This window comes from Cynocephalus volans, chromosome 10, assembly GCF_027409185.1.
Source record: "Cynocephalus volans isolate mCynVol1 chromosome 10, mCynVol1.pri, whole genome shotgun sequence".
NCBI lineage: Eukaryota > Metazoa > Chordata > Mammalia > Dermoptera > Cynocephalidae > Cynocephalus > Cynocephalus volans.
In genome coordinates, this window is record NC_084469.1 from 45,385,041 (window position 1) to 45,397,700 (window position 12,660).

Genomic DNA, 12,660 nt, shown 5'->3' on the forward strand with positions numbered 1-12,660 from the left:
TCTCTTTCTCCAGCTATTTTAAGGATTTTCTCTTTATTACTGGTTTTTAGCAATTTGAATGTGATGTGTCTGGTGTATTTTTATGGTTATTTTGCTTGTGGTTTGGTGAGCCACTTGGATCTAAGGGTTTATAAGTTTTCATCAAATTTGGAAGTTTTCTAAACATTGTTTCCTCATTTATTTTTGTCTGTACCTGCTCTTCTTTCTCTGAGACTCAAATTTCATATACGTTGAAATGATCTGATATTATCCTGCAGTTCACTGAGGATCTGGGTTTTTTTTCTTCCCTTTTTTTTTTGTTTGCACTTCAATAATTTCCAATGTTTTCTCTTTTTCTTCTTCTTCTTTTTTTTTTTTAAAAAAAGATGAGCAATAAGGGGATCTGAACCCGTGGCCTTGGTGTTATCAGCACCACACTCTCCCAAGTGAGCCATGGGCCGGCTCCCAATGTTTTTCATTGATCCTTTCTTCTGTGGTTTCTAATCAGCTGTTAATACCATGCAGTATATTTTTCATTTCAACAAATTCCATTTGGGTCTTCTTTTAAACTATCTCATATTTCTCTCCTCATTATATTCATGTTTTACTTGATGTTCTTGAAGATATTTTTAATATTATAATAACTGGTTTATGGTTTTTGCCTGCTAAATTTACCATTTTTCTTACTTCCGGGTCTATTTCTATAGTCAGTTTTCTCCTAGTTATAGGTCAAGTTTTTCTGCTTTCTTGGATGCTTGGTAACTTTTGATTGGATGTCAGCCATTGTAACTTTGCACTGTGGAGTACTAAATTTGGTTGCGTTCCCTTAAAGAGGGTTGGCTTTTTTTCTGGCATGCAGTTGTTTCTTACAGAGCAGTTTGATCCTTTCAAAACTTGCTTTTAAACTTAGTTGAGGTGCTGCTTTACTCTAGGGCTAATTTAGCTTTAGTAATAAGGCATAATCTTTGTACACTATCCAATGCCTTGTGTATTACACTCTGGCCAGGAGGAACATGAACTATTCCTCGCTCCATATTCCTGCAAAATCATTCAGCCTTCTAATTTCTGATGGTTCTTTCCGTGTACATCTACATCTTCACCCCACACACATACAGATTAGTACTTGACCAAGGACTCGAGGGGACCTCTCTAAATAGCTCTGTAGCTCTCTCGTTCTGGGCAGCTCCCTCTTTTCTGTCCTATAAATACTTCTAGCCACATCTGGTTCTCTGAACTTTGGTTTCTGACCCTCAATTCAGCAAAACTACTGGGCCCTATTTGGTTTCCCCTTCTCTGCACTTTGGAAGCTACTTCTAGGCAGTTAACTAAGGATCACTTCAATATTACTCTTCTTTCAAGAATTACAGCCCTGTACGGCTTATTGTCCAATATCTGGAAATAGTTGTTTCATTTAGTTTGTCAGTTTTCTAGTTGTTTTAGGCAGTTCCCATAGCAGTTAATCCTTCAAAGGCAGACTCAGAACCTCCCCAGGTCTTTTATTTTTATATACCTATAACACAATTCTTTTCAGTTTTACACAAACTGGATCAGAACACAAGTCATCCTTACCTTTGTAGATTTCTCTAATGGCTGATCACACTGTGCCTGCTGCATAACATCACTGACTATCATTTTAGCAATCTTCCAAGCTAGTTCTTCTTGGGCCTAAAGAAAGTAATTCAAACTATTAATAATTAAGATGGATCAAGATGCCTATAATTAGAAGGATCAAGATGCATATAATCAGTGCTCTAAACAAAACTGTATGAGAGTACATCAAAAAGTTCATTGAAAAATAGAACTAAAAAATAATATGAAGGCCAGCCCATGGCTCACTTGGGAGAGTGTGGTGTTGGTCACACCAAGGCCATGGGTTCAGATCCCCTTACCAGTCATCTTTTAAAATAACAATAATAACAATATGAATCTTTCCACTTTTTGAAGTACCCTTGTATATGCATATCATTTCTATTTATGTGAATAAGAACATTCCCATGTATGAAAGACTCTCTGGCTATGATCACCCTGTGGCTATGATATGTTACCATGTCATTCACTGACTTCCAGAGTCTACTGGGTGTCCAACATCAGGACTACTTTCATATTAATTAGTCAAAATAAAACATCTTTCTTTTTCCACTCCCATCTCTCAATGTACTTAATTATTCAAAAAGCAAGCCTCTACTGCAGAAAGTAAAATTGACAGTGGAGAAGAAAACAGGTAAGCTTTTGTTCTGCATTGATTACTGATGTCTGCTGGTTGATGAAAAATTGAATGTATGGATACCCCTTAATGGCCACAGTCTATGGACTGAAGATAACTTCACTGCCATCACCAAGCAATTTTTAGATGCTAGGAAGGACCCACCCTTTCTTGTTGTATCCTGGATAAGGGAGCACTCATGGGCCATGCTGCTTAAAGATAAGAATTAAAGAAAGAGAAAACTTGAAACCTTACTTAGACAGGGTGGCACTTGTAAGCAGGAATCTCTTTATACTAAAAGTAGAATTTACCTCATCAGTACTTCCATGGACCCATTTCTTCATAGCTTGTGAGAACATGGATCCTAGTAAACAAAGCCAAAATTGAATGTAGATTTCTTGCACAATTCTACATTTAAAAATGCTCTTATTTAAAAGCTGTTACTTCCAGATATGGATATTCTTTTCTTTTGTAATCTCATCCAAAACAGTAAGGAATATTACCATTAATAAAACCTGACCATACTGCTTCCATAACAGAGTATTTAACTTGCAAACATCATGATTTCAAAAATTTTTGAAAAGCTGCTTCAGAATTCTTGATTTTTCTTACACTCTCTTCATTAGAGGAAAGAATTATCATCTAGTGTTAGATTTGCAGCAAACACTAAAAACAAAACAAAACAAAATCCTAACCAGGATATTGTTCTTTGGTAAGAATCTAGTAATACATCAGGAGACACTGATCCACTCCCTATGTATCAAACCTTCCAGACCAGCTCCTACAACAGGCCTTCTAGTACACTTTATGCTGCTACAAGCTGGATCTCTGGTCTGTGTAGATTAGCCAGGTAACAGCAGAGTTTTAAATAGCCATGCTCTAGCCAAGCCATCATACAGCTCAACTTCCTAGGACGCACAAGCCTACATCTGTACTCACATGCTGAGGAATTATCAAGGAGGTAGGCTAGCCTCTATTTCTACGAATGATATACTCAGTGTGGGGAAAACAGGATAATTTAGTCAGGCTCCCTCGACATTTCTTGTAAACAAGTTATGTGTGGGTGGAGTTAGTGCTGGTGTGCACCCATGTATCTTCCTAGTTAACTGCAATTGTGTGTTCTGCAGTTAGCAGAACTGGCTGGCAGAGCTAGTCTAAAAATAGAGCATGTTTACTCTGCTGGCAGCTGCTCAATTTTCAGTTTTTCTTTGGACTTTGCCGGTAGCAGTTGAGTTTCTGAGTTTCTCTGTGGACTGCTTAGTTCATAGTGTTGTGTGTGTTGAATAAAGACTATTCCTTCTTCAACCAAGGCTCCAAGAACCGTTTTGTCCAGTTAACCTAGCTCACAGACCTGAGTGTGAACGGTTTGTGAATGGGCTCGAGGGGTCTGTGAGCTCCAGACCCTGCCCTAGCTCTATGCTCAGCTTATCCTTTTATTTAATAATTCCAATAGGCTCACTTCTTAACTGTACCTTAAACCAAGTGAATTACTCTCTTTAGAATCTTTTTTTTATTTTTTATTTTTTTAAGGCTCATCAAGTGAAGCAGTGGGAGTAGAGAAGGAAAAAAATCTGTAACTGGTTTTGGTAGATAATTTCTTAAGGCAAAATCCTGACTAATTCAGTAATTGGAATAGGACTATTCATAGCATTCATAAAAAATACAAAACCTGGATTCTTTTCCCTCAATGATTTTTATTATTACCTAAGGGTCTGAATACCAATCTAGTCAAATTTTACTACCACGCAAGGGTCAACATGGCCACAATGCTAAATGATCTGATAAAGTCTCAAGTGGCTGCTGAATCTCCCAATGCAGTGTGCTCTCTTCTGGCTCGCCTGCAGAGTCACACTGCTGAGAATCTCCTACCTGCTGACAATCTCTCCTTTTCCTCCAATACCCATATCTTTGACTCTTCCTCCATGCATTCCCTCCTTTTTAATAGGGAGCTTCTCCAGGATCCCACTGTCAGCCTTCTTTTCCTCCTCAACACATTCTCTTTGGGGCATCTCATCCCCTCCTGTGGCTTTAACTTCCTTCAATAGGCAAATAACTCAGAAATTCCTCCTTGGGTATTAAATCCATACTCCCAAATAATCCAAAGGCACCTCAAACTTAACGTGTTCCAAACTGGACTCATTTGTCTCCCACCTACTCCTTTTCTGTGTTCTCTGTCTCAGCATCTTAATTTTTCATCCAGAGAATCCATATTAAAAAACTCAATCTGCCTTCCTTATTTACTCATTTACATATGAAATCTGTCACCAAATTCCACCTTGGAATGCAGTCTTTTGATTTCAATCTTCGAAGTCTCATAAATCTGACCTTCCTTTTAATTCCTGCCGCCACTACCTAATTTCAAGTCCTCTTCCTCCTCTATCTGTATTACTAGCTAACACTGCTGCCTGACTAGTCTCCCTTATACCAGTCTCTCCCCAACTCCAACTTATTCTTATTCTACTGCCAGAGAAATGCATCTGATCGGTACTCTGCTTAGAAATCCCTATTGCTTACATGACAGAGTGCAAGCTCCTCAACATGGCACGCAAGGGCTCTGCAGGGTCAGTATAGCTTCGTCTCCCAACACGCCATCTAGGCACTGACAGGCTGCCACTACAGGTACACATACTCACAACATTCTTCCACAATTCCTCCTTGTTACACTTCCTCCTAGTTGATTTTCATGTACCTTAAGTTACCTTGCTTGCTCTGAAAGCAAAGTTCTCACATGCTCAGAAGCCTCTGAGATAACACCTTCCTCATAACTCAATCTTTTCCTCTGTGCTTTATTACCAGGGTCTCAAAACCCAAATCAAAACTACAGGCTGATAAGTGACAGACATTCTTTCCAGCTGCCCTCAGCAGAGGAGGAGGAGAAGGTAGAGGAAGGGGAGCTGAACTGCAAACAACTGCTGTTAACACGGTGTTCTGAGCCATAGCTCTGCAGTGGCTATTGTTCAATTACGAGATCCCTAACAAGCCACAATCTCCCTACTCCTCACTTTCTTCATTTGTAGAATGAGGAGGTGGTACACACAGATTTGTCATCTAAGAACTGTATGAGCTTGAAAATGCTAAGATATAGCCACTATTTGGAGTCTAAGAAGAGGGGAAGGGCCTCTGTGAGTATCCTCAGAAGAATGAAGAAATCTGGATAAGGAAATTTAGTGTCTGTATCAGTGTACAAAGGGCAATCAAGTTTTAAAAATGTTATTTTTTCTTAAATAAAATAAATATTACCCATAATCTTACTACCCAGAATATCTCTAATAAAATTCTTAAGTATCAATTAATTGAATCAACAAATATTTAATGAATACCAACCATGTGTCAGGCATAATTTTAGGATAAGGAAATACAGTCCCAAATAAGATAGACAAAATCCCTGCTTTCCGAGAGGTCATATTCTAGTCATGAAAGAGAGACTATAAACAAGTATGCAAATAAATGAACAAGATAATTTCAGACAATGAATAAGAAACTAAAGAAGTAGTATGTTAATGTACAGATGATTTTAGGTCATGTGGGCTGGGAAGGTCTCTCTGAAGAGATATTATTGAGATGAGAAGGAGGAGCCAGTCATTCTGTGAAGGCCATGGCCGGGGACACAGCAACTGTAGAGGCCCTAAAAGGGAAGAAACCTCAGAAAAAGAATAAAGGATACTGCAATTAAAGCTCAGTCTGTGAAAGGAAGAATGGTTCAAGGTAAGGTGACAGAGGCTGGGAGGGGACATTCATAGGCCACAGCAAAGGGGCTAGATTTTATTCAGAGTGCAAAAGGAAGGCACGGGGGAAAATGGGGTGGATGATTAAGCAATGTATATGTACAGGGCAAGGAAATGCAAAGAGGAGAGGAAAAGGGTATAACAAAAATAACAGTAACTGCTGTTAAATTTTTTGCATATCCTTTCAGGCAATATTTCAAAGTTTATAACAATATATAGAAAGCCTTTTAAAAACACCATATACAATATCACCTATAGGTCAGCTGGCTCGGTTGGTTGCAGCATGGTGCTGATAACAGCACAGTCCAGGGTTCGATCCCTGTACTAGCCAGCTGCCACCCCCCCGCCAAAAAGTTGTTCAAACATCACCTACAATGTGTTCTAACAAAAAATGTGTAACTTGAATCATTAAGAGTTTAAATATAACTTCCAGTTTATAAGAAATGTGGGGGAGAGAGAAATAAGCTAAACAACACAATCGGGAAAATCCAGAAGGTTGAGCACTCTGTAAAACAAAAAGCCTCATATGCTTACCACGTCAGGGTCATAAAAAAGGAACCAAGCTAGAGTAAAATAGACTGAGACTATACATTTTTGTTTCTATCCTTGGCATCTAGCATGGTGCCTGGCACACCAGAATCACTCAAATGCCTTCTGAGTGAATGAATTCAATCTCTAGGCTCCTACACTACCAAAAAATATTTGACTTAAAGAGACATGTGGACAACCAAAGGAAGTGTCAAGTTATGTGGATGTCTTTAACCAAATTGCAGAAATTCATATTCATCACTTTATCTAGGCATGTCTCATTTAAATGAATAACGCAAATAACTTGATGGATAGGCTTGCTGGTAGAGATGGAATCCTGTGGCTTCTACCTTGACTATAACCCAAAGCTTACTGTTCTTCCACTACCAGCCTAATCCACAACCACCATCATTCCTCCCTTAGACTATGATAAGAATGTTGTTTCCTTGCTTCTCCCCTTAAAACCCTACTTTCTATTTTTCCAAAGAGCTGCCACAGCAATCCCTTTAAAACATAAACCCCATCACATCACTTCCCTGCTCCAATTTGTATTGCAACCCCAACACTTTCAAGTCCTTGCCATGGTCTCTGGTAACCCTTCCAACTCACTCACCTCTACCACTCAGCCCTTTGCTCACTGCACTCCAGCCACATGGGTCTTGCTGCTCCTGGATCATGGTGAATTCGCTAGCTTCAGGACTCTATTCTTGTCCCTTCCGCCAAGAACACTCTTCTTCCAGATACTGCCAGGGTTTACTGCCCCCCATTGTGTTCAGGCCTCTTCTCAAAATGCTACCTTCTCAGTGAGGCCTTTCTTGACAATCACCTGTACAACAGCACTCCCCACTACTGTTTCAGTCCTTTACCCTGCTTTTTATGTTTATATATAAACAAACGAGCACACATACATACAAGTATTTGTTTATCTGTTTATTGTCTCCTCCACTATAATGTAATTCCATGAGAGCAGGAACTATGTTTTCTTCCCAGTGTCTAGAATAATAGATGCACATCATAGGCACTCCACTATTTTTTAGAATAAATGAACGAATAATATGAAAGGACTGAATGAATAAAGTGAGCAGAGACAGTGGTTTGGGAAAAAAGTTCTTATGTATCTTCAACTACTCATAATATGACTTAATTTACATAAAACAAACAAACAAACAAAAAAACAAGCTGCAAACACCCAACATCTATACTATATGCAATAGCTACCTATATGGAACAGGAGCACTTCTTCATGAGTTGTCAGAGGTTAAAAAAAAAAAAACCAGCTCAGAGGTTTTCTATTAATATTGGAGACCCCCATTATCCTCACTGACTGAAGCTACCTAATGACACTTTTCAGAGTCCTTCCTTGCCAATAACTCACAGAGGTCATTCAGTATTTCCTGTGTTCTAAGGCCACCAGTGATCTCATCCCAGTATCTTTTACCCAATACAAGACACAGAACTACTAGATTGTAAGTTTCTTGATGGAAGGATCTGTATCTTCTAACTGCCCAGTGAATACGAGTACAGAGAGAGGCACTCAAATATTAAATAAAAAATGAACTACATAGATTTTCCTTCAATCTTTACATTCTTCCCAAGTGTGCACCTGAGACTTTCTGACAAAACAGAAAATAAATTCAATTATTTGTATAAATAAGGTCAACTAGGTAGTAGGCTCTTTTTTGGTCTAAATTATTTCAAAAATTGTTGCACTTTTTGCTTTTCTTTTGACAGTGTCAATGCATATCTGACCAGAAAGTAGCTCATTCATTAAAATAAAGTGGTGCACTTTATTACCCAAACAATATTTGCATTAAAAAAAATAAGCATAACAGGAATGCAGTCCTACGAAATTCAACAAGAAGATTAACAATAGCTCTTCATTTTAAATGCACTTAACAAAATGGAGCATTTTCTTCTCCTTACTCAAGACAATATTGTCAATCCAACCACACTGAAAAGCTCCATATGTGCACGGATCCAAAATCTTGTGCAAACCAATTGTCTGGAAGCTGAAATCAGTCACAAAGCATGAGCTTGTCAAAGAGGATTTCTGCGTTTAACTCTTGGACTTGATCATTCACTCTTCTGCTGATCAACAATGTAAGGATCTGAATTTCAATCTACTAACATTTTACATATATATTTCATAATAACTTTCAGCAATTTTGAGGAAATTTAATAAAATATAGGTCTCAAGATAAACCTCACGTCCAATGTAGATTGGTATTTCACCATTAAATAAAAAGATAACCAATATTTTTTCATATTGATGGGCCTTCTGCAGTGGTAAAGCAAGTTCAATAACTTTTGATTCCAAGGAAGAGACTATATAGAGATGAGATGACACAAAGCCCTCACTGTACTCACTAGTGACTATAAACACAGGGTAAAAGACATGGTGGTTATTTCACAAAACAAACAGTTTAAACCTTAAATGATCCTTTACCTGTAGTCAATGACTCATGTGAGTAAAGGCATAATATGGAGTATAAAATACCACAAACCTTTTGATTTCTTTACATCAGGTTCAGGCTCAGATTCTCGGATGAACTGCCCCAAGTCACTGACTCTTCCAAATGTCATCTTCCTAAATAAGCATAAAAAGAGAACATAATTTCTATCAGTTTTAAACTTAGAAGAAAAAAAATCAATTTTTAAGCATCTCATCTAAATCTAGAAAGCTAGAAACATAATTGATAGTTACCCATGTTACTCAAAGGGGGGCTTATTTGAAGTAAAATCTTTCTCCACAGAAAGCAAAATAATCTTTACAAATTCAATGCAATTCCTCTCAAAATTTCCAAAAGGTTAAAATGAATAACAAAGTTGATTCTTGTTTTAAAAAAGGAGTAATTTTATTTCATTTTCCAAGTATTAGTTATGCAGCTCACATTAAATGATATTGGCATTTTTCTACTTTACTTTTATTTTTAAGACTGAGACTCTGAAATAGCTAACGTGTGAATTAAATGAAATGTGCAGGAGGCAGACTTAAACATACTATATAAACATGCCATCATCTCGTATATGGTGGCAGAATAACAATGATATTTACTGAGTGCTGACTAGATATCAGGCAATACTTTAATGCTTTTCATGTATTATTGCATTTAATCCTCTCAACAACCCAGTGAAGTTGTGAAATTATTTTCATTTTATAGATTAAAAAACCTAAGACACTAAGTGGTTAAGCAGCTTGCCGATATGTGGCAGAGCGGAGCTTAAAACCTAGGAAGTCAAAGTGGAATGGGGGAAAGGGGCATGGGGAGGGAGGTCGCGGACAACTGCTTGGGTGGGGGACATGTGGTATAATCACAATTTGTGGTAATGGGCACGCTGCCAGTATGGATCCCGCCATCATATCTTGGGCACAAGTGGTGACAATCAGCTTTGTACCCCATGAATATTCATAACCAATAATAAAATTAAAAAAGACCAAAAAACAAAAAACAACCCAGGAAGTCACTCCAGAGCCTTCACTCTTAACCACCACGTTATACTGTACACAATATGTGAAAGTCCTGGGCATGTAATAATGGGTTAAAAAAATTTAAATTTAATACAATATTTTAAAAGATGCAAAATTCTTTACACTTGTAACAATTCCAGACATGAGCTAAGCTTACCCTGCATATGTCCGTTGATATAAAGATTCTGGATCCAGACTTGCAGCATCTACAATTATCACTTCATCAAAGTTTTTCAGAATTCTAATACTGGCTTTTTTCACACTGGACTACAATGGAAATTGTAAAATTAGCAGTCTATTACTCAGGAAACAAATCAGACCTGTGTATGGCATATGACAGATTTGTACAAAACTTTCTTCAGTGTTTGAAATACACGCAATTTTCACTTAACTCCATCACTACTGAGATGCTTAACAGCAATGATTCTAAATGTGTAACTACTATATAGTATACTATATAAATGTATAGCAACTATAACTACAGGAGGAAAGCACAGCATTAAAATGTGTAACATATGCATTTGCATGCCAAATCTGTTTGTTTTCTCAATGACCTAAGTTCCAACAAATGCACTGTTCTCACAGGCATTATTTCCCCAGTGTTCAAAACTTTCATCTGTCTAGGCTTATGTATCTTGGCTAACAAACATAAAGCCCAACTTTGACAGGGTTAACAATTTTTGATTCTCAGTGAGGCTGTGTGACAAAAAAAGCTAACAAAACCTTTCTGAAATGCCTAGCTAGCTGAGTATAGGAAGTTCCCCTCTAGCATTCTACCTCTTAATCCCCACCTGCACCAGAAAAACAAGTCAGAATTGGTATTTTTATGAAACACAGAGCCATGGGTTGACCCAGAAATTCCACTTCTAAAAATTCAATTACAGACAGATTCATACTTATGCAAAATAACTTATATATAAGACTATTCACTGCAACATTGTTTTAAACAGCAAAAGACAGGAACAAGCTTAATGTCCACAACTAAGGGAAAGGTTAAGTAAATAAAATAATTGAACAGACACTTACAGAACACTCTATAGTGGTAGTGTGGGGGTGTGTGGAAGGAAAGGGCTCTCTTTATGTACTGGGAAGAACAATCTCCAAGACACACATTTAAATCAGAAAGAAAGAGGCACCAGAATAAACAAGAGGTAATACTTCCCAACTAATTCCATGAGGCTACTGTTACTCAGATACCAAAACCAGACATCACAAGAAAACTAAAGACCAGTATCTCTTACGAAGTATAAGTATTATCTTACGAGTATAGATACAAAATCCTCAATAAAATACTAGTATGCTGAATCCAGCAGCAAATTGAAAGGATAATATACCATGACCAAGTGGGACTTATCCCAGGAATGCAAGGTTAGCTTAATATCTGAAAATCAATTAATGTAATACACTGTAGCAATACAATAAAACCCAAAGCCCCACATGATCATCTCAATTGACATAAGAAAGAATATTTGACAAAATCCAATACCCCTTCATGATTAAAAAACCATTTAAAAAATTAGGAATAGTAGGGAACATCCTCAAACTGCTAAAGGGAATATAAAAAACCTGTACCTAACACAGATTAAATGATGAAAAACTGAGAGCTTTCCCTGTGTGATCAGGAATAAGACAAAGATGCCTGCTTTTGTCACTTCTATTCAACATTGCACTGAAAGTTGTAGCCAGAGCAATTAGGCAAGAAAAGGAAATAAAGGCACCCAAAGTGGACAGGAAGAAAGAAAACTATTCACAGATGACATGATCTTACATATAAAAAATCCTAAAGAATCCACGAGAAAACTATTACAGCTAAGAAACAAATTTTGCAGAGTTGAACCACAAAGTCAACATGCAAAAAACAGCTGTATTCCCATGCATTATCAATGAATGATCTGAAAATGAAATTAAGAAAACAACTCTATTTATAATGGCTTCAAAAAGAATAACATACTTAGGAATAAATGACCCAAGGAGGTGCAAGGCTTGTACATTGAAAACTATAAAACGTCGCTGAAAGAAATTAAGGAAGACAATCAGCCAACTGCCAAAACAAAACAAAAAAATCTAAGGAAGACATTAAAGAAGAACATATCCTGTGTTCATGGTCTAGAAGACTTAATATTGTTAAGATGGCAGTACTCCCCAAAGTGATCTACAGATTCAATGCAATATTGATCAAAATGGAAAAGTTGATCCTAAAGCCCATATGGAACTGCAAGGGACACAAAATAGCCAAAATAGTCTTGAAAATGAAAAATGCAAAGTTGGAGAACACACACTTCAGACTTCAAAACTTACTACAAAGCTACAGTAATGAAAACAATGTGGTACTGGCATACAGACATATAGATCTATGAAATAGAACTGAGAGTCCAGGAATAAACCCATACGATTACAGTCAACTGATTTTCAACACAAGTGCCAGGACCATTCAATGGTGAAAGAATAGTTTTTTCAATAAATGGTACTGGGATAACTGGATTATCCACATATAAAAGAATGAAGTTGGACCCCTATCTCATATACTACTGTATGGAAAACTAACTCAAAATGGATCAAAGACCTAAAGTCCTTAGAAGAAAACAAGGGATTTGTAAATCTTCATGACCTCAGATCTGGCAATTGTTCTTAAACACCAAAAGCACATTCAACAAAAGTAAAGTAGATAAACTGAACTTCATTAAAATGTAAAACTTTTGTGCTTTAAAGGACACTATCAAGAAAGTAAAAAGACAACCTGCAGAATTGGAGAAAAT

At 37.2% G+C, this 12,660-nt stretch overlaps 1 protein-coding gene across 3 annotated transcripts in view; it reads right to left on the bottom strand.

Annotated features, from left to right (window-relative positions):
* Window positions 1–12,660, bottom strand: part of AKAP10 (A-kinase anchoring protein 10) — a 67,510-nt gene that overhangs the window by 8,498 nt on the left and 46,352 nt on the right. For all 3 annotated transcript variants that reach the window (XM_063110951.1, XM_063110950.1, XM_063110952.1), the window contains 4 exons: window positions 10,062–10,171; window positions 8,940–9,022; window positions 2,494–2,546; window positions 1,549–1,644 (listed from right to left, as the gene is read on the bottom strand). In XM_063110951.1, the coding sequence (XP_062967021.1) occupies window positions 1,549–1,644; window positions 2,494–2,546; window positions 8,940–9,022; window positions 10,062–10,171 (342 nt within the window). The remainder of the gene's footprint in view (window positions 1–1,548; window positions 1,645–2,493; window positions 2,547–8,939; window positions 9,023–10,061; window positions 10,172–12,660) is intronic.